The 27,893-nt window shown below is 39.7% G+C and overlaps 1 protein-coding gene and 3 long non-coding RNA genes across 4 annotated transcripts; all 4 read right to left on the reverse strand.

Moving 5' to 3' along the window:
• Positions 1 to 5,923: 5,923 nt before the first annotated feature.
• On the reverse strand, positions 5,924 to 7,366 carry LOC119899237. Its single transcript, XR_005443757.1, has 3 exons — positions 7,314 to 7,366; positions 6,981 to 7,202; positions 5,924 to 6,303 (listed from the first exon to the last, which is right to left on the reverse strand). It is a non-coding gene; the product is annotated as an uncharacterized LOC119899237 (long non-coding RNA).
• Positions 7,367 to 8,162: 796 nt separating this feature from the next.
• LOC119893256 (sialoadhesin-like) lies at positions 8,163 to 19,806 on the reverse strand. The gene is made up of 8 exons (XM_038705316.1): positions 19,797 to 19,806; positions 19,308 to 19,664; positions 18,839 to 19,054; positions 18,065 to 18,334; positions 16,628 to 16,888; positions 9,613 to 9,870; positions 8,810 to 9,070; positions 8,163 to 8,167 (listed from the first exon to the last, which is right to left on the reverse strand). Exons 1-8 carry the CDS (start codon positions 19,804 to 19,806, stop codon positions 8,163 to 8,165), a joined length of 1,638 nt encoding a protein of 545 aa, XP_038561244.1.
• Positions 14,742 to 15,932, reverse strand: LOC119899169. Its single transcript, XR_005443733.1, has 3 exons — positions 15,813 to 15,932; positions 15,480 to 15,701; positions 14,742 to 14,814 (listed from the first exon to the last, which is right to left on the reverse strand). It is a non-coding gene; the product is annotated as an uncharacterized LOC119899169 (long non-coding RNA).
• Positions 19,807 to 26,588: 6,782 nt separating the features above from the next.
• Positions 26,589 to 27,336, reverse strand: LOC119899432. The gene is made up of 3 exons (XR_005443848.1): positions 27,245 to 27,336; positions 27,078 to 27,138; positions 26,589 to 26,729 (listed from the first exon to the last, which is right to left on the reverse strand). It is a non-coding gene; the product is annotated as an uncharacterized LOC119899432 (long non-coding RNA).
• Positions 27,337 to 27,893: the final 557 nt, after the last annotated feature.

The raw sequence follows: 27,893 nt of genomic DNA on the forward strand, positions 1-27,893 counted from the left end.
AGTATTGTGGCCATTTATTGTCGACGGGTATTTAATGGTGCAGCTCATGTCCACAGTTGATCCTTTAAAGGCACAGATCTCAGTATAAGTGTACTTCACTCCCCAGCCATTCTGACTCTGTACCACTGTAACACAGAGCACATCAGACACAATTAACATTAATAACAGACAAAGTGGATCAAACTACCAACATGGTTTGAGGGAAACGTAACCTGGACAAGCTTCAAAATCCTGAATTATCTGCAGTCATTGTCACAGAAAGTTTATAATGTTTGTCATATTTTAATGTTGTGAAAAGTTGGGTTTCTGCTTGGGTCCATTCATTCAAAAAAATCTAAACAAAATGCCTGAAAAGCTTATGTGTCAACACACAAGTAATCCAAACAGAAAATTAATAAAATGACATTTTACTCTCTTTTCTGGGATAGAGCATCAGAACAGTGGTACATAAAATACTCAGTTGTTCTGTATAATTCTTCCCAGCACTTCCTAACTCCTGTTCTAATTACTTAATGCTTTATGACTTTTGATGTTATTTCTGAATAAAACCAGGGTGAACAGAGAGAAGTCTAAACACAACGTCTTGCTCAGTTATACACAGTCAGTGCAAAGGAAGATGTACACATGCTTTCTACAGTTCATCTCTATGTGCACTGAGGCAGGACATCATCCAGTCTGAAGGTGCAGTGAAGTGAACAGGAAAGTATCAGACCTGTGACCTTTAATGCAGTTTACTGACCGGGATAAGAGGAGAAATATAAATTATTAGAGAGTCTGTGCTTTTCTTGGTCAGTTCTCTCTGTTCACTCTGCGGTCAGGTTGCTGCAGAGTTAAGTGTGAAAGCTAAAAATAAATACAGCGCACTGAGGTGTGGGAGAGTTTCTAGCAGCTAAACATAAGATGCATAAAACTGCTATCAAGATCTCTGACTTTAGCACCCGCTGAATGAGGGTAAATTGTTGGCAGATCGTCAGACCATCCGCCATTTTGGCAGACAGAGAAAACGTTCAACAGAAAGACACGTGTAGTAAGTTTAGTGTAGCCTATTATGGTGATCGGTACACACCCCTGCCTCACACACAAGACACACAGAGCAGTCAGCTCAGGTAATATCTGTGGCGGTGTTTGAACCAAACTCAGCAGTGGAAGAGGCCCAGTCCCTCCTGAGTGACAGCCGGTGAGCTTACCAGCAGCACCGGCCAGACAACAGGAGGGAACTCCGGTGTTGATGGAGAATCATAAGCTTGTCAATCAGAGACAAGAGACATCACTTGGTTTTATTTTCGTTGGCCAACTTTTGTATTGAAAGGTATTTTTTGTTTGCTTGTTGGGATCCAGAAGAAGACGTTTTTATAGAGATAAGGACCCATTCATTGGTGGTTTAACTGAGTGTTAGGTTTCCTGTCATCTGTAACGTTACCTTTGAAATATCAGGCTGTTAGTGATTGTTAGGTTAAGTGAAATTAATGTCATGTACTAAAAGACACTGCATGCACAATGTTTTTGTGTTTAAAATTCGAATAACATTATTTACATCACAGTATGCCTAAATGAGCAGAACATTCATTTAGTTTATCTTGGTGCATTTCTAAATTGACACATACAATTTCTGTGTGTTAGACAAAAATACCTGCTTGTCACAGTGGCAGGCAGTAAAGAAAGTTATTTTTGGACCTTGCTGCTGTCAACACAGAGCACAGAAACATCACACTGAGGTCAGACAGTACAAAAGGAACTAGCAGGAGTTGCAGATGAAGATATGAGAGAAGTTGTGTCAGTATGACTTCACTATGTGAGACCAGTAGGCCTATCTCTCTAAAACCTTCACCGTGATAAAAGTAGCTTCAAATAGGAACTATTTGAAGTCTCTGTTTCCGGTTTACACTTTCTTGTCTAATTTCCATTGTACAAGTTGGATAATGGAACAAGCCGACGCTTTGGTGCGCTAAATTGCATTGCACGTCTTCATTCAATGCGACAATAACACAGCATAGTGCTAACATCGTTTAGGCAGCATCAGCTCTGGAAAAATGAACTCACACTGTTCAATATACATTTGCATTAGCGCAAGCAGGACAATGAAATTAGGAAATACCCCCTAAACTGGCTGTTTTCATCAACTGATCCTGATACTTCATTCTGATCCACTTATTTTCACATCTGACCTTCAGCCTACTTTTACAAGACATACATTTCCCAGATTCCCTTTTAATGTAATAAATGTAAGTTTAGATATTCAGTACCTGACACAGAGAGAAGGGAGATGACAAATCCTCTCGCTGCTGCAGTTAAACTCATAGCTGCTCCTCTCATCTCTCTGTGTGGCTTCAGAGACAATAAAACATGTTAGCAGATAAAATAATGTACAAGGAGATATACAGTACCAGTCACATCAATAAACAATTCTACTTACAATGAAGAAGGGCGTTGTCTTTAAAGAAGCCTTCCTCTGTGTCAGCAAGCAGAACACGGATATCAGGCTGTTAAACTACTAGATTTCCTTCCTCTTTAGATTATTAATATTCATGATGAGCCAAATGCCAGTTAACACCAACATCAAAATAAAGCAAACTAAGAACTTAATAAGAGAGAATAAGAAAATATTATTATGCCCTGTTGGTATTAAACCTGTTTGCTGCTTCCCACTGACACAAGAAACCATTCAAAAGAGAAAACAGAACAGACAGGCGTGAAAGTTGGTTTCATGCATCACTTGACACGTCTAGTGCATCTTTAGACAGTGAAATAACCTTTATACCAGTATGAGTTCAAAGAGATGGACTGCAGCAGTATGGGATGTAAAAAGTCACGTGCTGAGCTCAGTGTTTATTCAGTATTGAGAAACATGTAAGAAAAGTAGATCAGAAACAATGAATTACATTTTGCAGCTCTCTCACTCACAGTCATTGTGACTCTGTGTCACTGTAACACAGAGCACATCTGACAAGATGCTGCTGGAGGTAAGACAGAAAATATGTCTTGTTGCAATTTGGGTGAAGTGACTCTTTGAAACAGGCAGTGGAGGGAGCTCTCAGAGTGAGGAAGCCTGAATGTGCCACAACAAAGGTTCACCACTAGAGGGCAGTGAAACATCACAGATACTGAAACATTACTCAAACCAATGAATGGATTATCAAAATAGTTGGCGATAAATTTAATAGTTGGCAATTAATCATTGCAGCTCCAGACTGTGTGTTGCTTTCAGCCTGTCCACCCCATTATCCCCAGGTCAGATCTACCGGTGTGCATTTCTCTCTAACACCACAGTGTATTTTCTTTGCTGCTTATCACTGAGAGTCACCAAAGTTAGAAAGTTGATGCTCATTGTGGCTCTATAAAGACACACAGCCCTGAAACTGTAAGATGCAACTTTTAACTAATTGACTGATAAAAATGGCTCTTCAAAAACTCACTTTACCATGAAGATAAACTTGAGCATGACAAATACTCTCAATTCCATATTTTCCTGATACTTACTGACAGTACACCAATATTGTTACTTCACAGCTGTATTACATTAGTTAATACACATACACTCACTGATGATATGGATAATCAGGTAGGTGTTAGTGGTTTTACTTTTACACTGTTATTTTTAACGGTATATTCTTTCATGCAAAAAAGAAATAAAATATTCTTAACATGTTGATTTGTGATTTTTTTTAACCTGTCCTGCCCAGCAGTCTGTTACACATTATGAAGAGCTGGATGTTGTGATAGACAGATTATTATTGAAACTATTGGTTTGTTGTTGTTACCATCATTTTAACTTCTGTAACGAACTTGCTGAATGAAGGCTCATAGAAGCTCTTAATGAAGGGCTTTTGCTCTGAAAAGCTTCAAATTAAGTGAACCTCGACCTGCTCTGCTTCTATGAATGACCCCAAACAATTTAAGTGGACTAAATTGACATTTAGAGCTCAAATGAAGGTTAAATTCCTCTTCATTAAACTGTCTGTGCATCTTTATATCAGCAACATCCCAAATCATAATAATCTGTTACACTGTGGCACATTTCATCCTCACAGTGACAAGAACTGACTGTGTGAGCAATAAGCCAAGACAAGATTTTATTTGTCTGGTAAATAAAATAATATTATGGAAAATAAGCAGAAAAGCTGAAATGCACACAGAAGCTCCTCATGAGTCAATAAGTTATTTCGTAGGGATAATTTCAAAATAACAGTTTCCATAACAACTTTATTCCTCACATTCCTGACATAACTAACTAATATAACAAACTCTGCAGGAAATAATAAGCTTACATAATTTAATCATGTCAAACATCACCTGTCTATCGGCTGACAGGTCATCATGATTCAGTTCAACCTGCTAACACCACCATGTTGTCCTACTTTGTCTGAAGTCTGAAATCTGAAGTCGGCCTGTTTTATTGGATGCAGGAGGCTCTAACCTGACTGGACTTCACACCATGTCTTCCTGCTGCTCTGTGTCTTCTGTCTGTGCTGCAGTGACGCCCTTCAAGTCTGAGACGTTCTCATACGCAGGATCAGAGTCTAACTGATGGGAGAGACGACAAAATGAGGCTCAATGTACCTCTTTCATGAAACCTGCATATAATTAGATTCTATCCAAAATGTATTTAATCACATTTACAGGTAAATTATTTGCTGAAATAGTGTTATGACAAAATGCCTTACTGGTTTCTACTCAGCAAGTTGCATTTTTAACCTTAATCTCCCCACTTTTCATCATATGGTGGATTAAGATGTCTGATGTGTACATGTGTAAGTGAAGTGAAAAACGTACCTGCCACAACAGTCAAATGTAAAGTGAAGTTATGACGTCCTCTTTTGTTCTGGGCTTCACAGTAATATTTGTGTTCAGGTCTGATGTCAGTGATGGTGAAGTTCTGTCCTGACGGAGTTATGACGTCCTCGTGTAGATGTTACAATTTGCAACACAAATTAAACTTTTTGTATTTACTACATCAGAGGACTGTGGCTGTTAGTTTAGTTCACATGCAGTTCTTCTATTGACTGTGACAGACTGAAATTGTCCGCTGCACACAGATGTTGTCACTTTGTTAAGCTTCTCCTGCTGGACTGAAACTCCAGCATGTTAGTGTCCAGTCCATTGTGCGCCTGCCTGTTTTACTTGTAACCTCTTAAAATGAAGCAATATGTACTCCCATTTTGTGGCCTCAGTGTAGATATGACTTGTGAGCATTTCATGTTTTTATTTTAGGCAAAACAAAACATTACAGAACAAAGGAGATGGACCACAATAACAAGGAATTAAAAAGGAAGCAAGACAGACAACTGTAATGAGATGTAATATAATTTAGCGGAAATAACCGGAAATAATCACCGAAATTAAAAACTGTAATAATGGAACTGGTAAAAAAAGAGGACAGTAACAATGTGGTGAAAATAAACTGTTTACACAGATAAGAGAGACGTGCACATTATGGGATCTAAAATATGGCTCTTGACTACAATCTAGTGACAACAGAAGGAAATTACAACTAGATTACCTAAATCATGTTCCTCTCTCCTCTTTCTCTTTCTCCCAATGAGCTTTTAAATAGCAACTGTTATACTACAATTAAACAAAAAATAGTAATTACAGGCTTACCTCCTATTAGATATCTGATGCAGTACTACAGAGATAAAGTATGTCTGAAGCTATACTGTAGAAGAATTAGGAAAATGTTTGCTAGGTCTAAATTAATCTTTAATAAGGTTAAAATGTATCCTGCAGAGTTTTTTTTATCACTAGCATTATGGAGACATGGTTTTACAAGTGGGTTCTAGTTTTGTTTAGCAGGTATAATGTTTATCTTATTCACCATGTTAGTTGTGTTAGTTTCTAACATTTGTTAATTGGCACTAAACAGAAAGTACAGCTGAGGATGCTGGGAATGTCATTAGTTTTTCAGGTATTTGGTCATAAACCAAAGAAGCAAATAACACATTTCAATCCATCCAATAGTTGTCAAGACATGTCACAAAAAACTAAAATGACACCCTGGTTCTGGTGCAGGGTTAAAGTCGGGATCCCAAAGTCAGTAGGATGCATCCTCTGGGAACCATAAATGTCAGTAAAAACTTTATGGCAATCCATCAAATAGTTGTTGAGCTATTTCAGTCTGGACTCTGGACCAAAGTGGTGGACCAGTTGACAGCCCAACCAACCACAGACTAACTTTGCCATCCCTAGAGTCTAGCACATTTAAAAATGACAGAAAGCACAGATTAGATGTTCCGGTTGTGTTCAGCACTTTTGTTGACTGTACTGTACAATGCAGCTGGATCCTCCACAGTTTCCTGACTTCTGGTCCTGAGAAAAAAAGATAAAGATATAGTATTAACTCAAACTGTTGTGAAAATATTGTGAGCCAGGTTCAGGTGTGATGAAGACGTTTCAAGAGACTGATGAAGGCTTACACAGCATGGTTTAATGAGACTCGGCCGAGGAGATGCAGTGCCGGCACACAACATGTGAACACATGAAATGCCAACACCAAATCTGAAGGGTACTTCCTGTCTGATATTTATCCTTCCTAGACCTACACAGATTCACTAAGTGTCCAAATAAGTGTCCTTTTCTACATAGCCAGTCAGTCTGTAATGAGACAACATAAAGATAATCTTGACCTTGGGTTACCTAACAGATGTATAACAGTGCATCCTTATCAACTCAGCTGCATCAGTCAGCCGACAAGCAGGCAGAGAGGAGAGACAGAGTCTGGCCTACAGTTTTGGAGAGGCCCTGGCTGTCACCTTTGGCTTCCTTTAGCTCAGCAATTGACCCTATCATGACCTGCGGAAACCTGGGTCATAGTACCCTTAAATTCCTTCACAAATACAAACAGTGATAGTGAAAATGTAAAGAAAACAAGCAAATGCAACAGGAATGAAAGTGTTAAAATGAAATACTTGATCATCAGCTCCATTAACTGCATGCCATGTTGAGGTTTTAGTGAGGATAATGTTCCTGTGAGAGGAGCTGCTCACCTTGGGGCAGTACTGGCACTGTCAAATTGGACAGCAGCGTACTCAACAACTTCTTCCTCCTCCTCTTCCTTGTGTCTTCGGGGGACAGCTGGTATGATGTTGGAGTAGACAGCATCTGTCTGGTTATTGGAGAAGTGGAAACTGGCATAATGAAGGTCATCCTGTTCCCTGTCGTCTGGTCTATCTCCAGGCTCAGATGATTGCTTGGAGGATCTCTTTTTCCTGGTTAGAATGAATTAAAAACCAAGGAAATAATAGTTCATCTGCCAACCTGGCTGCTAACAAGACTCTGGTATTCAATGTAAAATGCATCAGTAAAACAAATCTACTCACCCTATCAGTAGGAGGACAGAGAGCCATATGATAGCCAGGAAAACAGCAGATGTGTTCCAAAGACTGCTGATTTCCATACTCCTGGGAACACTGGAATAAGACAAAATGACTCATTTGAGTGTGTTCAGATGTTTGGCCACATAGCGTGATATAACCAAAAATATTTTCTTTGCACATGTATTATGTATGTTCTTTGAAAGATCTTTTGCCATCTTAAAAGACACATTACATTACACAATGTCCTCCTGTATCCCCAAGCTCCCCCTGGCCAGCAGGAAGATTGAACCCCTTTACTGTCTCCCTGGTCTGTCCTATGACCTTCTCTCAGTCACATGTGCATGGCTAAATCTGGACGCCCTGGCATCATCTCAAATCTCTCCTCTAAATGAAAATCTGCCTCATTTTGACAGCTTGAATCAATGACTTTAGCTTTCCTAATTTTTGTGAACAGAACAACAACTAGTGCGAACAAAGCTGCAGTATTTTTCTGACTTGAAATTCACTTTGCCTGTTTGTTTGGTATTTTAGTGCAAATGTTGCAGGTGAGGTGCAAACAACTGGGAGTTTCAAATAAGGCAGTGCAAAGCTCAGTTACTCTGAACTGTATTCCACTTCACCCAGCCCTTTTGTACAATGTGTCTCGGCTCCTATAAGAACTAAGACAGGGGAAAACAGCCACAAGATCGAGGAAGAACACCAACACTACAGGGGATACGGAAAAGCAGATCTAACGCAGCAACATTGTGATTTCATACGTGTCTGGAATATCAGAGAAACTCAGGAGGATTTTCAGCGAACACCACATCCCTGTGTTTCTTAACCCAAGAACACGCTAAGACAGATTCTGGTTCACCCTAAAGACCGCACACCCAAACACGAGAAAAGCAATCTAGTGTATGTGGTCCAATGCAGTGAGCAATGCACAGATCTGTATATTGAGGAAACTAAACAACCACTAACAAACACATGGCTCAACACTGAAGGGCCAAATCCTCAGGTCAGATCCCAGCAGTTTACCTACATCTGAAGGATAAAAGTGCACATTTTAGACAGAGAGGATGGTCGGTTTGAAAGAGGTGTGAAGATATTAATTTACACCCGGGTTGAGAAGCCGTCGCTTAACAGTGAAGGGGGTCTGCGACACCACTTGTCCCCCATTTACAATGCTGTCCTTTCATCCCTTCCCAGGAAACTTAACAAACGTTCACTTTTGGCCTCAGGTGAGGATGCCAACGATGGTCATTCAGACTTGGCCTCAGGTGACTCTAATGACCATAACGACTGTTATTACAAATGCCAGGAGCACTAAGAACCAGCAGTATCGATCATCTTGGCAAATGACCCCACAGAGGTTAAACAGCTGAGTTTTCCTACCTTCTAGTATCTTCAACTAAGTCCAGTTGCCCTTGATTTTAACCTTAATCTTCCCACATTTCATCATATGGTGGATTAAGATGTTTACATGTGTACATGTGTAAGTGAACTGAAAAATGTACCTGCAACAACAGTCAGATGTAAGGTGGAGTTATGACGTCCTCTTCTGTTCTGGGCTTCACAGTAATAATTCCCACTGTGTTCAGCTCTGAAGTCAGTGATGGTGAAGTTCTGTCCTGATGCTTTTGGTGAGTCTTCATTCTCCTTGTACCAGGTATAATTAGCTGCTGGGTTAGCATCACTGCTGCAGGTCAGAGTCACTGAACTGCCCTCCACTATCTCAGCAGAGGGACTCACTGACACAGAGGGAAGCTTTGGAGCATCTGGTAGGAAATTAAACAACATGCATTAAGACATATTTCAGAAAGTTGACACATGTGATTTGGAATAACTCCTGTATCATGGAAAAAAAGCTTGACTTACACTCAACATCTATAGAGAGAGATGTAGAGTTGATCTGTCCATACTGATTCTCAGACTTGCAGCGGTAGATCCCTCTGTCCTCAGAGCTGATGGAGGTGAAGTGATAACTTCTTTGTGGTCCTTGAAGGAATGTTTGGTTCTCCTTGTACCAGATGTATTTAGCTGCTGGGTTAGCATCACTGCTGCAGGTCAGAGTCACTGAACTGCCCTCCACTATCTCAGCAGAGGGACTCACTGACACAGAGGGAAGCTTTGGAGCATCTGGAGAAGATTTTACTTAACTTAACTGTAATATCAATACTGCCAATAGCGAATAAAACTTCTCCATAAACATCTACTAGAATGTGAAGCAGACAGATCTTAAGAAAGAATTCATCCCACATAGACCCTTTTCAAGTGATTAAAACCTATGTTGTTTTCCTATACTCTGCCTTTCACTCACATTTCACATTAATAAAGATGTATTTAGTTGTCTTCCTCCCCAGCTGGTTCTCAGCTGCACAGTAATACTCTCCAGAGTCAGAGGACTGGATGGAGCTGAAGACAAGCTGTGATTCTTCACTGAGCAGTCTTTGGTTCTTCTTGTACCAGGAGTATTTAGCTGCTGGGTTAGCATCACTGCTGCAGGTCAGAGTCACTGAACTGTTCTCCATGATTTCACCAGAAGGACTCGCTGACACAGAGGGAAGCTTTGGTGCATCTGGAAGAAAACTTTAACATGATTAAAAGGTGAAGTAAATATTAGACGCAAAGTGAGTATTGGAGGTCAGTTCCTTCATGGGCAGCCAAGGAAGGTGTCTTTGTAAGGGATTTGATATTTGATTTGTTAGTTCAAGTTTGGTGATGTATGGTTAATCTAGTCGTTCATTTGTCAGTCATGTTACCGTGATAATACTGATTAGTTATAATGTGTCTGTAAGGTTAAAGAGACAGAGGTATATTGTATGATGTAGGCCTCTGTATTGTTTTAATATTTTGTATTTGAGAATGTAGTGAAAGTGTGAAACAAGCAGGTTTAAGAGTATTAAAGCCACTGGATTTAGATTTTGGAGATGGAAATAGCAGTAAGTAAAGTGAGTCATAGTAACAGTTAAGAGGTGAAGGATTTCTGTTGAACTTAACATCAAATTTGTACATGGATATAATTTGTAAAATATGTTATTCCAGCAGTTTGATATATTAACCTCCATGCTGTAATGTGTAATTTGTTACAAGTATTATTATTGTCAAAGTGGTTTATAAGATATAAATATATAAAAAGATATATTCTGTTTAATAAAGACAGAACAGCCTGCTGAACCATCACAAGTAACATCTCCCTGTCTCTGCTTTTTCTGTACAAAACAGGACACAATATCTGTTCACAGGTTACTCATGCATGAGGCCTGTAACATAAATATTAATGGATTAAAGGCATGTATAATCTTTATTTTGACATCATTTCCAGAAGAAAGCTGCACTGTCTGACCTGTAACATTTACCAGTCTTAGAACATTTGACCAGTCATTGCTCTTACACTATTGTGGGAGACTGAGGAGTAAACTCACACACTGAAGGAGAAGGGAAATCTTCACGTCCTTTCACAGCACAGGAATAACTGTCTGCAGAACCAAAGTAGCCTGAATAAGAAGAAGATGTTTCTCTCTGAACCTTCTGTCCATTCTTGTACCAGATGTAGGAAGGACGATCAGGTAGACGACAACTGCTGTGACACTTCAGCTCTACCCAGGAGGGGTATGAAGACGACGTCCTCACTAGCACCTGAACATCTGGATCTTTAAAAAAAGAACATTTAAGTTTGTTCTTTATTAAATACTAGAATAAGAGGTACAGTTAATGTAATTTTTATAATCCATAAGTACAGCACTAAAAATTAGAGAATTATTGACTTACAGTCTTACAAAAATCAGTTTGTGTTCATCAGTACCTGTGACAGTCAGAGTTGTACCAGGTAAACTACTCCTCCATTCAAAGCTTCCTGCTGTGAATGTGAAGTGATACTCAGCTGAGTCGCTCTCTCTCAGGTCAGTGATTCTCAGAGTGGGGCGTCCTCTCTCTGTTTCAAAGACCTGAACACGACCTGCATACTGGGAGTCTTCACTAAGGTCCTCAGGTCGTGTGAGAGAACGCCAATGATGATTAAGTTCAGGACTGAACCAGAATCTAGATCTGATAGTTTCATAACTGTTGTAAGCACAAGAAATGTCCACTGATGAGCCTTTGAAGGCACAGACGCTTCTGTCAGTGTAAGTCACTCTGTTGCAGGTTTGACCATGGACACCTGAAAGAGAAAATCTTACTTAGAACAACTGTTAGAACTACATCTTTCACAGCAGTAATACAGAGCAGGTTGGATGAGTCACTGACAGCAGAAGTGATCCTGTAGAGCTCAATGGCAAAAATATTGTGTTAACGTAGTAAGGGGAAGTGGAGTCATTCACATTTAAAGTACTCTTCTGTCATTGGACACTGCAATAGGTTAAACATGCCACCAGATGGCGCACTGTTAGTGGGAGACAGTGTAGTAAACTCACACTTAGATGGAGAAGGAAAATCCTCACGTCCTGTAAGGACACAGGAATAGCTGTCTGCAGGATAGAAGCTGCCTGAATAAGAAGATGTTTCTTCCTGAATTTTCTGTCCGTTCTTGTACCAGATGTAGGAAGGATGATCAGGTAGACGACAGCTGCTGTGACACTTCAGATCTGCCTTCGTAAAACCCCGGTGGACTTTTTCCTTGATCACCTGCACCTGTAGATCTGGATCTGTGAAGAAGGAGCAGAAATATAATTTCTATTCATTCACATGCGAAAAATACATACTAACACATATTAACTGTTTCTGTGCATGGATGTTCATTTTTTGTCCCATTGGTAATGATATATAGTGAAGATAATTTAATCTCAAAGATAATTTTACGATCTTTCAATAAAATCGAGAGGTTTTCAGTCAGCAAACAAACAAGTGGTCACTGAGCAGGAAGGAGATGGTAAGCTGTCATTCTGTTAATGTGAAGGCTGACAGGAGCATCAGCTGTTTGAACACTAAACTAAAACCAGTCTGGAGAAACATCAAAGACGCCATTCACATCCTACATCAACAGTCATCCATTAAGTGAGACGGAGGTTACAATCTTCCACCAATATATGACCACTTCCTATCATGTGACCAAAAGTTCACATTAAAGTAAAACTTCATTTAGTAACTGGACCTTTGAGCCTAGATTTTCTTCATCAAACATTTACAGCACTGATTCCTTGATATTGATCCTTTGGAACAAAAAATATTGAAATAAAAATGTTACCTGTGACAGACAAAGTGACTCCAGGTGAACCAGTAAAGCTCCCACCTTGATGGTTTGTTATGAACCTGAACTTGTACTCAGCTGAGTCGCTCTCTCTCAGGTCTGTGATTCTCAGAGTGCAGTGGTTTTTATCACAGTAATACTGCACACGGACTGAATACTCTGAGTCTGTTCTCAGATCCACAGGTTCACGATAACTTACTCTAGTAAACCAAATAAGTTTTTCAACTGTTGTTAAAATGTTTATCCTGTGTGGGTATCTGTAGGTGCAGCTTATGTCCACTGTTGATCCTTTTAAGGAACAGATCTGAGTAGAGGTGTAAGTCACTCCCCAGCCAATCTGACTCTGTACCACTGTAACACAGAGCACATCAGAAACTTCAATCACAATCTTAACATCAAACAAAAGACTGCATCTGTATGTAAACCTGCTAAAGAACACAGAGAGGTGTTTCATGTGAAAGGAAACAAACAGATCCGAGAACTTCAGTTGTCACTACCATATAAACACTAGTGCTAAATATGTAATGAGACAGAAAACAGACACTCAGGCAAAGACAGTGTGCTAAATGTCCTTCAGTATAAATTTGGATATAGATTACCTGGCATAGAAAGAAGGAAAACAACTAATCCACTCGCTGCTGCTGTTAAACTCATAGCTGCTCCTGCTTCAGAGATAAAACACATATGTAGGTAATTAATGTACAAATGATATATAGTCATGTCAGACTTCTACTTACAAAGGGAAGTTATGTTGACCTTAATGTTCCTTTGTGGTCAGGAGGGTACGCAGAAAGCTGTTAAAATACACCACGCTTCCTTCCTCTGCACATTATTGATATGCATTGCAAACCAGATGGTATTAAATGGCCAAGAAGATGACTTGTTTATAGTTTTGCAAAATGTTTATTTACTTCAAAACCTAAATGTCAAATGTTAAATCAGATATTTGGTGCAGGACAAACGATAGTTTAACCATTTGTTTTTGCCACATTGGTGGACTGCAGCTGTTATTTTAGTTCACATGCAGTAAAATTATCCGCTGCACACAGATGTTGATATCACTTTGTTCAGCTACTCCTGCTGGACTGAAACTCCAGCATGGTATTGTTCAGGCTATTACTCTCTGCTTCTTTTGATATGTAGACTTGTGAGCATTTCAAACTGTTTTTATTTAATCAAAACAAAACATTACAGTACAAAGGAGATGGTCCATAATAATAAGCTTTTAAAAATGAGGCAAGACTGACAATTGTGATGAAATGTTGTAATAATGGAGTAGAAATATCTAGAAGAAATGAAATTGTGATAATGGAACTAGTGAAAAAAAGGAGGGCTGAAAACAGACTGTTTACACAGATAAGAGAGAAATGTACTTCATGGGATGTAAAATATGGCTCTTGACTACAATCTAGTGGCAACAGTTTGAAATTAAAGCTAGATCATCTAATGCACGTTCCTCTATAACAACCTAATATGTCTTTAAATAGCAACTGTTATACTACAATTAAATAAAAAATAATAATTACAAGCTTACCTCCCGTTAGGCATCTGATACAGTACTACAGAGAAACAGTATGTCTGAAGTCACACTGTAGGAGAATAATGGAAATGTTTGGTCTACATTAATCTTTAATTGGCGTTAAAGGTATCCTGCAGAGTTTTTTCTAATTCAGGAATTGTTTTTACAAGTGGGTTCTAGTTTTGTTTAGCAGGTATAATGTTTATCATATTCACCATGTTAGTTGTGTTAGTTTCTAACATTTGTTAATTGGCACTAAACAGAAAGTACAGCTGAGGATGCTGGGAATTAGTTTTTCAGCTATTTGGTCATAAACCAAAGAAGCAAATAACACATTTCTTGGCAATCCATCAATCCATAGACATTTTAGATGAAAAGATGAAAAGTCAAGGAATTCCCAGAGCTATTAGGATTTATCCTCGGGGCAACATGAATATTTGTACCAAATGTTATGACAATCCATCCAATAGTTGTCAAGATATGTCACAAAATGACACCCTGGTTGTGTTGCAGGGTTAAAATCTGGGGATCACCAAAGTCAGTAGGATGCATCCTCTGGGAACCATAAATGTCAATAAAAACTTTTATGACAATCCATCAAATAGTTGTTGAACTATTTCAGTCTGGACTCTGCAAGTGGCAGACCAGCTGACTGCAAAACTAACTAACCAACCACAGACTAACTTTGCCATCCCTAGAGCCTAGCACATTTAAAAATGACAGAAAGCACAGATTAGACGTTCCAGTTGTGTTCAGCACTTTTGTTGACTGTACTGTACAATGCAGCTGGATCCTCCACAGTTTCCTGACTTCTGGTCCTGAGAAAAAAGATAAAGATATAGTATTAACTCAAACTGCTGTGAAAATATTGTGAGCCAGGTTCAGGTGTGATGAAGACGTTTCAAGAGACTGATGAAGGCTTACACAGCATGGTTTAATGAGGAGATGCAGTGCCGGCACACAACATGTGAACACATGAAATGCCAACACCAAATCTGAAGGCTACTTCCTGTCTGATATTTATCCTTCCTAGGCCTAAACAGATTCACTAAGTGTCCAAATAAGTGTCCTTTTCTACATAGCCAGTCAGTCTGTAATGAGACAACATAAAGATAATCTTGACCTTGGGTTACCTAACAGATGTATAACAGTGCATTCTTATCAACTCAGCTGCATCAGTCAGCCGACAAGCAGGCAGAGAGGAGAGACAGAGTCTGGCCTACAGTTTTGGAGAGGCCCTGGCTGTCACCTTTGGCTTCCTTTAGCTCAGCAATTGACCCTATGATGACCTGCGGAAACCTGGGTCATAGTACCCTTAAATTCCTTCACAAATACAAACAGTGATAATGAAAATGTAAAGAAAACAAGCAAATGCAACAGGAATGAAAGTGTTCAAATGAAATACTTGATCATCAGCTCCATTAACTGCATGCCATGTTGAGGTTTTAGTGAGGATAATGTTCCTGTGAGAGGAACTGCTCACCTTGGGGCAGTACTGGCACTGTTAAATTGGACAGCAGCGTACTCAACAACTTCCTCCTCCTCCTCTTCCTTGTGTCTTCGGGGGACAGCTGGTATGATGTTGGAGTAGACAGCATCTGTCTGGTTATTGGAGAAGTGGAAACTGGCATAATGAAGGTCATCCTGTTCCCTGTCGTCTGGTCTATCTCCAGGCTCAGATGATTGCTTGGAGGATCTCTTTTTCCTGGTTAGAATGAATTAAAAACCAAGGAAATAATAGTTCATCTGCCAACCTGGCTGCTAACAAGACTCTGGTATTCAATGTAAAATGCATCAGTAAAACAAATCTACTCACCCTATCAGTAGGAGGACAGAGAGCCATATGATAGCCAGGAAAACAGCAGATGTTGTTCCAAAGACTGCTGATTTCCATACTCCTGGGAACACTGGAATAAGACAAAATGACTCATTTGAGTGTGTTCAGATGTTTGGCCACATAGCGTGATATAACAAAAATATTTTTCTTTGCACATGTATTATGTATGTTCTTTTGAAATAGTAGAAGATCTTTTGCCATCCTAAGAGACTCATTACATTGTATAAACGTCCTCCTTTGGGATACCCAAGCTCCCCCTGGCCAGCAGGAAGATTTAACCTCTGTGGTGTGTCCAGGGTCTGTCCTATGACCTTCTCTCAGTCACATGTGCATGGCTAAATCTGGTTCTCGACGCCCTGGCATCATCTTAAATTTCTCCTCTAAATGAAAATCTGCATTGGCTAAATATCGAGGCTGTCATTGTAAAGCGAGCTCATTTTGAATCAATGACTTTAGCTCTGCTCTGAAAAATTAGTGCGAACAAAGCTGCAGTATTTTTCTGACTTGAAATTCACTTTGCCTGTTTGTTTTGAATTTTAGTGCAAATTACATTAATAAATATATAATATATATATTAAAAATATTTAGTGCAGGTGAGGTGCAAACAACTGGGAGTTTTAAATAAGGCAGTGCAAAGCTCAGTTACTCTGAACTGTATTCCACTTCACCCAACCCCACAGAGGGAAGCTTTGGAGCATCTAGTAAGGAATTAAACATTATGTATTGAGACATACTCCACTAGCATGTATGATTTAGAATTACTCTTGGATCATGAAATAAAAAGGTGAACTTACACTGAACGTCTATAGATAGAGATGTAGAGTTTATCTGCCCATATTTGTTTTCAGACTTGCAGAAGTAGATTCCTCTGTCCTCGGAGCTGATGGAGGTGAAATAATAACTTCCTTCTGGTCCTTGATGCAGAGTTTGGTTCTCCTTGTACCAGGTGTATTTAGCTGCTGGGTTAGCATCACTGCTGCAGGTCAGAGTCACTGAACTGCCCTCCACTATCTCAGCAGAGGGACTCACTGACACAGAGGGAAGCTTTGGAGCATCTGTATTACATGAATATAGATTATCATAAGTTGATGCATATTTGGCAGGATGTGGAAAGTTGATCGTGGTCTAAATGTACTGAAGCTGCTCTGTGAATTACAGCAGAAAACTTGAAGCAGGCAGGTAAAATCTTTCCGTTGTCGAGTTAAAAGGATACTCCAGAGATTTAGTTTTGCACTTCCACAAAGTTGGGGGACTCACGAGAAACAGATTTAAATAATTTATCAAACTGAAGCAGTAGAGGATGAAATATCCTGACCTGTAGTCCATAATATGGGTCAAACTCCCAAAAACACTGAATGTCCACTTTTTTCAAAGAAAGCCCAGTTTGTACTGCAGCCTTCTTATTGAAAATTCTTGTTGAAAAGTCTAAAGCCCAAGCTGAAAAAATCAAAGTATGTGACATATACTTCTCAAAAACATTAAGGGAACACTTAAATTAGTTCTAAATATTTACTGTACACTGTATAATTCGTTGAGAACAAAATTATTTAACGGTCAGTGGAAACCAAAATCACCTACTGAATGAGGACTGGACACATTGAAAAGTTAAAAGTAAAAAAATTTAACTGTTAAACTGCAACTCATGATGTGACTCAGTAGTATGTATGGCCCAAGGGGCTGTATGCACTCCTGACAACGTCTCAGCAGTGCTCCTCCTGGTCCTCCTCGCACAAAGAAGCAGTTCTGGCCCTGCTGCCGGGTTGATGTCCCGTCTACGGTGTCCAGCTCTCCTCGTGCAATTATCGGTCTCCTTGTATCTCCTCCATTCTTTTAAACCTGTGCTGGGAGACGCAGCAAACCTTCTTGCTGTGGCACATATGGATGTGCCACCCTGGAGGAGCTGGACTACCTGTGCAACTTGAATGGGCTGCAGATATTGCGTCATGCAACCAGTGGTGACGAGGACGCTAACAAAATGCAAAACTAAAGAACAATCAGTCAGGAAGGGTAAGGAGAGAACAACTGTCTGCGGCCACCACGTGCAAAACCATTCATTTTTTGGGGGGTTGTCTTGCTGTTGCCGCTCCAAAAACAGGTGATTCACAATTACTTATTCTTCCTAACTGGACAGACTGATATCCCAGAAGCTCACTTGACATGATGTTATACTGTGATGATATTTTTAGAGTGTATTTAATCTCTCAATAGCATTAAACCTGTGTTTCACTCACATTTCACATTAATAAAGATGTATTCAGATGTCCTCCTCCCCAGCTGGTTCTCAGCTGCACAGTAATACTCTCCAGAGTCAGAGGACTGGATGGAGCTGAAGACAAGCTGTGGTTCTTTACTGAGATCTTCATGGTCTGGATTTTTAGTCCTCTTGTACCAGATATAGTTAGCTGCTGGCTTAGCATCACAGCTACAAGTCAGATTTACTGACCTGCCCTCCACTAAATCACCAGAGGGACTCGCTGACACGGAGGGAAACTTTGGAGCATCTGCAGGAGATATTAACATACATTAACTTTAAAATGTTTTTGTTAAACAGTCTTTTGTTGTTGATAGTTCAATCCTAAAGAGAATCATTTATTCAGGAAGAAATTAAAGAAAGAAAAACAGATTACATTTCCATTTTTTTTTTAGATGTTTGATTATTGCTGCTGTCCAGAGTTGCTGTGGTCACAAAAATTCTGAAGACTTTGTGTTTCTTCTGGTGTTTCCTGAACCAATTACACACCTTTATAGTAAAAGCTGATTTCCTTTTTTTCTTTTATATTTACTAACTATTTGCTAATAATTATTTTGGGGGAAAGTATCCCTCATTCAAATTGTTGTGGAACTAGTGCTTAAAAATTAAAACAAAAAGCTTGAGTGAACTAAACAGCATAAACACACACACAATTACTGTCACCCATTAAAGACACATATATTCATGATACAGCATTAGTTACACTACTCCACCAGATGGTGTCATGTCAGTGGAAGACTGGATGTAAACTCACACACTGAAGGAGAGCGGGACTTCTCATATCCTCGTACAGCACAGGAAAAGCTGCCTGCAGGATCAAAGGAGCCTGAATATGTAGATGTTTCTTCCTGAATTTTCTGTCCGTTCTTGTACCAGATGTAGGAAGGATGGCCAGGTAGACGACAGCTGCTGTGACACTTCAGCTCTGCCCAGGGAGAATACTTTGATCTGCTCACCTGCACCTGCAGATCTGAATACATGAATAACAGAAATCTTCATTTCTAACTGTCAACACATACAAGCACACAGATGCAAGTAACCTTCATAAGATGTTGAACACATGAAACTAAATTGATAAATATTCAGATGAAAATGTTACCTGTGACAAAACCTCATTTAGTAACTGGACCTTTGAGCCTAGATTTTCTTCATGAAACATTTACAGCACTGATTGCTTGATATTGATCCTTTGGAACAAAAAACTATTTAAATGAATATGTTACCTGTGACAGACAGAGTGACTCCCGGTAAACCAGTATATTTCCCAAGTTCTTGGTTTGTTATGAACCTGAACTTGTACTCAGCTGAGTCGCTCTCTCTCAGGTCTGTGATTCTCAGAGTGCAGCGTTTGTTCTGACAAATATACTCCACACGACCTGAATACTCTGGGTCCGTTTTCAGACCCACATAAACGTTATTACTCTCTTTCGTAAACCAGAATGTTTCCTGAACTTTGGTATCATGATTATTTAAGCTGGATGGATATGTGTAGGTACAGTTTATGTCCACTGTTGATCCTTTTAAGGCACAGATCTGAGTTGGAGTGTAAGTCACTCCCCAGCCATTCTGACTCTGTACCACTGAAAAACAGATGACATCAGAAACTAAAATCAGATTCAAAACATCAGAGAACAAACTTTTTTTCATATATTTATTTTTGTAAAACTTAACTGAACTACTGCACATGTACAAAACTGCGTTGGGAGTCAAACCCTTTGCCATGGAGAATTAACAGTCTACAGGTTTTCATGTCATTTTAAAGACTTTTAGAGGCAGAGGGGAGAAAACCTGTAGACTGTCGGCTCTCCATGGCACAAGACTGGACAACTTGTGTAGGTTCTATGTAATATCCTGTAAGACAAAGAGGATCAAGGTACCAGCGTGTTTTTGGGAACAGCTATCCTGGATAAGCAGTGTCACAAAAACGTATCTCTGTAACTAGAACTGAAAAAGAATAACGTATTTTATCAGGTGTTTCAGTTTTTATTGATACAATAGGAATATTTATCAATGTTGGTGCAACAGCTTCGGTCCATTCATTTAAGACATAGAAAAGGACATTAGGGGGGAATCGGAGGAGCATTTATTTACTTTTTGCTCTCTAAAACCTTGTATTAAATATTTGATGGAGATCATACACCCTAACTCTGAAGTCTCATGGAGGGGATGATGGCACAGACGTAACTATTGTTGACTAGCTATCAGTTTTAAAGATCAAGTCATCAAATCCGTTTAATTAAAAAATAAATTTACTTTGTGGTATGGCTGCTGACTGAAGGCCTTCCCCATAACATCAGATATAGCTGTGTATTTTAGTCTTTTCAATGTTTTTCATGCTTTTATCTTGTAATGTTTTTGTATTATTGTCTCGTGGGTATTATTGTCTTTACACTTGTTAAAGCACTTTGTAACTTGTTTTTGAAAAGTTGTGAATCACCTGTTTTTGGAGTGCTCTTAAATAAAGGTTATTATTATTATCATTATAGCTGATCCAGGGTCCCTGCGTGTGCAGGGGAATTTAAAAAAGAATCATCAATCAAAACGTGGACCATGATGTTTCTCTTAAATCACAGGATGAAAGGAGTCACTTAGTTAACAATAATACATTTTATTCAGCATAGTCTGCTCATTCATCATTTACCAGACATAAATTTCTGTAATGTTGCATTGGATTTTAATTATATTTATTCACCTGTAACCTGACAGGGACAAAATACCACTGGCAATAACTGAAGATGAAAATATAGATAAGACACAATTTAGTCATGGACCTATGATTAGTCCGACCCAGTAATAATAATTTTGGTCATTTGCATTTGAAAATGTGTCTCTGTTCAAACTGACTGTAATGTTTTAGACGTCCAGCCTATTTTATGTAAAAAAATTATGCTCATTTCACATTTAGATACGATGCTTCTATGGGTGGAGCCTGATTCGAAGCTTCGCAGCGAAACATGCAATTTTGTCTATATGTTAGTGTCAACGTTTAATTTTACATAGAACCACCAGTTTTCTGACAATAAGTTAATATACAGCCAATTACAATATACATTTCAATGTTTGATTCTTTAACTAAACATGTGTAAAGAAAAACACTTTCAATAAATGTTTTTAAAGTGAGTAAATAAATCCAACATTGTAACACTGGGTCGTCATGTGTGTGGTGGCAGAAGAGGAACACTTGCTGAAAAGATGGAGCCCCAGCTTCACCGGTGTTGTGCCGAGTTGTCGCGGGACTTTTGGATAATTTGTCACCGTTGATGAACCACACAAAGAATATTATATCGTTTTTAGACCCGCGAGGAACCGCGACGCGCATGCAGTTGTCGGCAGCACGGCATGCACGTAAAACTCTGCACAAGACCGGTGAATGGCAGGAGGGAGGGAGGGAGAGAGAGGGGGAGAGAGAGAGGTCAAAAATAAGCCTCAGTTTAGCTTTAGGGACAGCCCTAAACATGACAAATGATTGTTCATTGATCAGTTAGGCTACAGGCATATAGATTAGTTTGATTGAAACAGTGATTACTGCAGTAGTGTAGGCCACTAAATGTTTCAGTGTAACTGTTGCTGCCTTAATGTCCACAGAGTCACAGTGATACACAGAAGGACAGAGTAGCCCGTATAGATTTTATCTGTGCTGAGGATGAATCCACAATGTCGCTGTCTCAGTCCTTACATTGATGACAGATTGATCATAAAAGTGGTCATGTTGAAGATCATGTTTGGGTACGGAACCTATATCTAACTGGGACTTTGATGTTTGCAAAAACTTCTGCAAATGAATGTTTTCAGTTTCTGCTTTGGTATCGACAGTATGAATGAGGAAATGAAACGCTGCGTCAGACCGCTGCTTCAGGCTCCGCAGGAGGGGAAGAGTCAGAGAGAAACTCAGCATTTGTTGAAGAAAACCTTCTCCCGAGCAGCTTAGCTGCAGCTGAGTTACTGATCTCGTTTTTTCATGATTTCAGCCCTGCCACGCCCAGAGGCTTTCCCATAGTGCCGTCACCGACGCAGTGTCTCGTTCCCCTTCTCGGAGAACAAGGGTTACATACGTAACCCGAGACGTTCTATTTCATCATTTCAGACGATGGCATGTAATACTTATTTTGTCCAATTGGGGGAGCTCAGGTTACATGACGATAGCTTGGATTAACCCCAAGACAATCTTTGCTCAGGAGCTGTGGAATTTGGTTAGTTAACATTAAATTCAAGCTGGCACAGTATAGGATGAAATTTCTTTATCATATCTTTTCTAAAGGAAGTGTCAGAAAGTATTGTGACCAAGCACTGGTTACGCATAAAATGAAAGAATGTCATTAACCTTGCTGAAAATTAAAACACTGCAAAATTAACTTATTTAGATTCTTTTCAGCAACAATATCAACAACAGATAGCAACAACAAGGTAACATAACTACTAACTTAAGAGGCAGCGCCACTACTAACTTAGCAAGGATTATTATTTAAAGAGAATAACAGTTTATAATGAAACATTGTTTTTGCTCAAGAAGGAAAGAGTTGTTAAGTACCCCTTTGGCATTCCTGGCTTATGACGTTTGCACATCAGCTAAAAGAAGAGACAGGAGTGGTGTTTTATGGCCCAGCCATTCTATGGGAAAAAGGGATCAGAAGTCCGGTACTTTGACGTCCTGAGGCACCCTATAGGGAGAGGGATTGGACACTTCTTTTTGCTGTCCTGCTAAGTGTCTGTTGACACCTTTACAGCGTCCTTAAGCAATGCATGTCTGATTGAGTCTCTGCAGACCCTTTACCAAACCCCAGGCGATGTCTCTAGTATTTGCATGTCAAAAGGCCAACCTCCAGGGGAGGAAACTTTCAAGGATAATTCAATTCAAACAAACAAAAAGAGTTAAGAAAAATAACGCATCAAACTTGTAGCAACGCTAACAAGAGGCACGTGTTCACAGCAGCACCGCCTCACCCCCCCCCCCCCCAAAAAAAAACAACCAAAAGAAACATTCCTATAAAGAAAGAAAACCCTCTACTTGGTTTGGCCCGGTAATGTCATCCATGACCACCCTATTCCTATAAAACAGGAAATGCTTAGGCCGGCCCTTCCCCAAACAATTATCCTGCATGGTGGAACTGAACAAAGGAACAAACAATTGTAAGTATTAACACAGGAAAACAATTAAACCATGTTTAAACTAATAAAATGGAACTGAAACTAACTTTGCTGTCGACTGTAACATAATGCAAACACAAACAACCGGGATCGTAAGTGGTGCACTTTTACACAAGCTATGATAAATAACCAAATGGCCTGTATGGGACAAGTGGTGAGCAAACCCACTTCGTCACACAAACTATGAACTTTCTATCTATTTAAGAGAGTGTAACAAACTAGTTTTGAGGCACTTCAAAACATCCAACCACCAACAAAGACCATCTAAGGAAATCTTATCGTAAATGTGGTCATAGTTTAGGGTCTGTCAGTGATGCTAAACTAAACAGGAACAGAAGAAAACACAGTTTGATGAATCGCTTGGATGCACACCATGGGTTCAAATTGATGTGCTGCATCAGTGTGGAAAAAAGTCACATGATGCAGTCTTATTGACTGTATAAGACCTATTTTTCAAAAAAAAAATCTGTTTATTTTAATTAAAATACAGGTCAAATACTAATAAAACGTTACATGAAAAGACTAAATGTTACAAAAGTCAGACAAATTATATTTAAAGGTGAATGCAAAAAATACTTTACATATTCTAAAAAGCAGACCCATGCAGTAAGTAAGTTTCTCTAGGGCATATAATTCATTTGTAAATTTGTAAATGCAATATCTGTTTTGGTCATTAGGTTTTGTTGACTGTGCTGTACAATGCAGCTGGATCCTCTCCAGTTTCCTGACCTCTGGTTCTGAAAAAAACAGAAGATATTGTTTGAAAAAATATAATTACCATCATATCCCAACAGTGTTTTAGAGTTTAAATATAAAAAAGGAGGGAAAATGACAAATCAACACGTTTATTTCATTTGTTATGTCATCTGAATCTTGCAGTGAGTAGTGTTGTAGTACTCGAGACCGGTCTTGGTCTCAAGTACTACAAAAAATAATCCTACTTAAAAATATGTTCCCCCTCCCTGCTATAGTAAGCATGGAAAAGGAGTGTTGAATAAAGATGTTTTTTGTTGATTTCAGCTTTTAGTGTTTGTATGCGGGTGTCTTAATGGGAATGTGATGATTCGTTCATTTTCACGCATGTGTGAAGGATCTTGGACTCTTACGTTCACTCGTCACACGGGAGGTGCATGGGCTCCGTCAGCACAGGAAACAGAATTGATTAGTTCACGACTCTCAACTGTGGGTCTCTGGGTCTGAGTCGTTCATTTATCACCTGACAGCTCCTACTGTGCAGCAGGAATGAACGACTCGTTCAGCGCTCACATGGGTCCTCCTCAGTCTTTCGTTCACTCTGCAGGCTGAGTGACTGCCAGCGCCGGAGAATGAGAGGCAGGTCGGCTGTCGGGTAACAGTCACTGGACTGACATTATATCTAATATCTATTTTGTAACATTTTATAAAGCATAACGTTATAACAGCGTAGTGATGTTGTGCTAAGTTATAGTTTTAACACAGCCGCCCTAACTTTAGTCCTGCTAGTGTTTACAGCTAACAGCTGAGAGTTGTTCTGGGTCCACTTCAGAGCCCTGACAGGGTTCTACCGGGAGCCGAATTACCTCCAAGGTCGTCTCCTCTCCAAAACAAACCCGGTCATTAAAACATTTAAACAGCCACGTAGCAACGTTAGCCCTGTAAACAGCTAACAGCTGATCCAGGTCTGCCAGAACGTGGAGATGTGGCCCATTCTGCATCCAGACCTGCCAAATTGCTGCGTTTATATGTGTTAATTAGGGCCCTAGGAAGAACCGTGCGAGGTCCCTATTGGAAAGTAAGCTCAATTTTGGGAGCCTAAACATACCCGAAAACTCACCAAACTTTGCACACAGTCAGAAGTGGTGAAAAAAATCGTATTTTATGGGTTTCGCGCATGGGCGTGGCAAAATGAATCACTAGCGCCACCTAGAAAATTGGAAAAAAATTAGCCCTCGTCCACGCTCAACCTACATAAACAAAAAAGCCTCAAGAACCCATATCCTAAACTCAACAGGAATTCGGCCATTTTGAATTTTACGGCCATTTTTGGATGATTTACACACTCCGTACTTTAACAAACTCCTCTTGGCATTTAGTCCGATCGACTTCAAATTTAAAGGCATTGACGATGCTATTTGTGAGTTTTCGTCAATGGGCGTGTCCGTGGCATCGATGATTCGCCATGAAACAGGAAGTTATTATAACTTCAGTGTACATGCTCACATCTGCACTAAACTGTACATGTAGGATGAGAGTCCCGCCCTGAACACATGTACATGCCGACATTCACCCACAGTCATAGCGCCACCTGCTGGCAACAGGAAGTGACCTTTAATGAAGCAGCCCCCGCCGCACGTTTGACCTACATGTATGAAATTTCTGTGGCACATGTATCATGTCCAGACGTACCAAAAAGCCTCTTGGAGCGATGCCCTAAACCCAACAGGAAGTCGGCCATTTTGAATTTTACTGCAATTTTGGATGATTTACACACTCTTTATATTATTTAGTCCGATCGACTTCGAATTTCTGCTGTGCCTTCTAAAGGCATTGACGATGAAAAGTTGCGCTATCTGTGAGTTTTCGTCATGGGCGTGTCCGTGGCATGCCGTCAAAGATCAACTCTTCGCCATGACACAAGAAGTTGTTGTAACTTCAGTGTACATGATCACATCTGAACAAAACTTTACGTGCTTGATAACTCTCCCACCCGAAGACATCTACACGCCAATACCGATTTATATTCATAGTGGCAAGTGCTATGTAGCGCCACATAGGGGGCACAGGAAGTGACATTTAACACCTTCATGCAGCGTCGGAACCACGTAGCAAATTCACAGCCGCACCGGCAGAGCTCCAGAATATGCAACGCGGCTGGCTCACACCCGGACGCGCTACAAGTGCCAGGGCCCGCCCAACGCTGCTTGCAGTATATTTCTTTGTTCCTCTCTCTGTGCTGGAGTTCTTTAAGAACTTGTGGCTTGATCCAGATTATTATTAAATTGGTTGAATTTTATAATGATGACATACAGTAATAAAGAGGTGAATTTGTGCATTATACTTTGTCAAACAACGCAAACCAGGCAGCCTTCCATGTTTCAGAACGGCGCTGTTTTTTAATCGCCCACTAGAGGGCTGCAGTGCCACAATAACCAGCCTAGTTCAAATGAACAAAATGACTCAAAAAAAGTTAGTTAGTTCATTTTAATGAACGAGATTTGAATGAACAAGTCTGTCAAAAGAGTCGAGCTTGCCATCACTAGTTTCAGTCTCAATAAACTCTGGTCTTGGTCTTGACTACAGCAATTGTAGTGAGGATAATGTTTCTGTGAGAAGAGCTGCTCACCTCGGGGCAGTATTACTCTTAAATGTGACAACAGCGTCTCCATGAAATCTTGCTGCTCCGTGTGTCTGAGGGAGCGAGCTGGTCTGATGTTGGAGTAGAGAGGATCTGCCTGGTTGTTGGTGAAGTGAACGCTGGCATACTGAAGGTTATCCTGCTCCTCTGGCTGTTCAGGTAGAAACTGCACAGACATATTTACATGAGTGGGTTTTCATTTGAATAGTGAATTCTTACAGATGATTGCAAGACTGAAGGAACTACAGCTGTGGTAATAATGGAACAAATATCCTGCTTCACCGTGCATTACAGAAAAGAGCTAAGTAAAGGAATTTACAAGGAAAGGACAAAAAGTAGGAAAGCTTCTGGATCTACTAGGAATTTAGTCACATCCGAGAAAAGAGGAGAATCACAGAGAGCGTTTTAGAAATTCATTTCTGTGAAGAAGGATGTCGAAAAAAGAGCAACATGAAGTCCTAAAAGTCAGATTAAGTGACTTTTGTTCTTGAATAAGATCCGTGACTATTCTCACCTGTTCCCTGTTGTCTGGTCTCTCTTCAGGCTCAGACGATTCCTTGGAAGCCCTCTTTTTCCTGGTTAGGAGAATAAATAAGAAAATAAATGATTGAACATTTAAATTGGACAAACTGACCTTCAATGATTTAACATTCAATGATTCAGTGAAACAGAGCTGCTCACCTGATCCACAGGAAGAGACAGAGGGAAATGATAACCAGGAGAACAACAGTGATTGTTGTAGCAACTGCTAATTTCCCTGCTCCTGAGAAACAGGGAACAAAAGAAAACACAGACAGTAAATTAGAGTGTTACAGCATGTTTGGACCCATTGCTCCCATAGAGTAACACTGCTTTCCAAACACAAGAAAATATAACGTGTAAATAAACCTCTTTAGAATGTTAGAAAGAAGAAACTAAAAGCCAAAGTAGATCAGAATGTTATCTGGCCCTAAAAAGAGATTATTATTTCTCTACTGTCAAAGATAGAAAGCAGAGACAGACCTGAAACCAAATACAGGCTCAGTGACCACAACTGGCAATCAAAAAGAAAGAAAATGAAAAAAGAAATCAGGGAAACCAAATAAAATGTCTGTGAAGGTTCTCAGTCATCCAGGTCATACTTTCCAAAGATGGTTAAATTCAAGGGAAACTGGACTTTGTTGAAGATACTAGAAGACGTTTCGTCCCTCATCCAAGAGACTTCTTCAGTTTTTTTTTAAACCTGTCCTGCCCAGCAGCCTGCTATAGAGTATGATGAGCTGGATACCATATTGTGCCAGACAGATTTTACTTTAACAAGAGAGTATTAATATACTCCTTTCTCTGTTTT

Source organism: Micropterus salmoides, unplaced genomic scaffold (assembly GCF_014851395.1).
Source record: "Micropterus salmoides isolate LMB-PRFRI ecotype aquatic unplaced genomic scaffold, ASM1485139v1 Ms_hic_scaffold_1, whole genome shotgun sequence".
Classification (NCBI taxonomy): Eukaryota; Metazoa; Chordata; class Actinopteri; order Centrarchiformes; family Centrarchidae; genus Micropterus; species Micropterus salmoides.

What these genes read in the sequence shown, in the direction of transcription:
- LOC119893256 (XM_038705316.1), bottom strand. An exon ending in AGTCACTCTGTCTGTCACAG is followed by an intron (nt 19,055 to 19,307) that starts GTAACATATTCA and finishes TCATGTATTCAG; the next exon opens with ATCTGCAGGTGCAGGTGAGC. An exon ending in CATCTTTATTAATGTGAAAT is followed by an intron (nt 9,071 to 9,612) that starts GTGAGTGAAAGG and finishes ATTTCCTACCAG; the next exon opens with ATGCTCCAAAGCTTCCCTCT.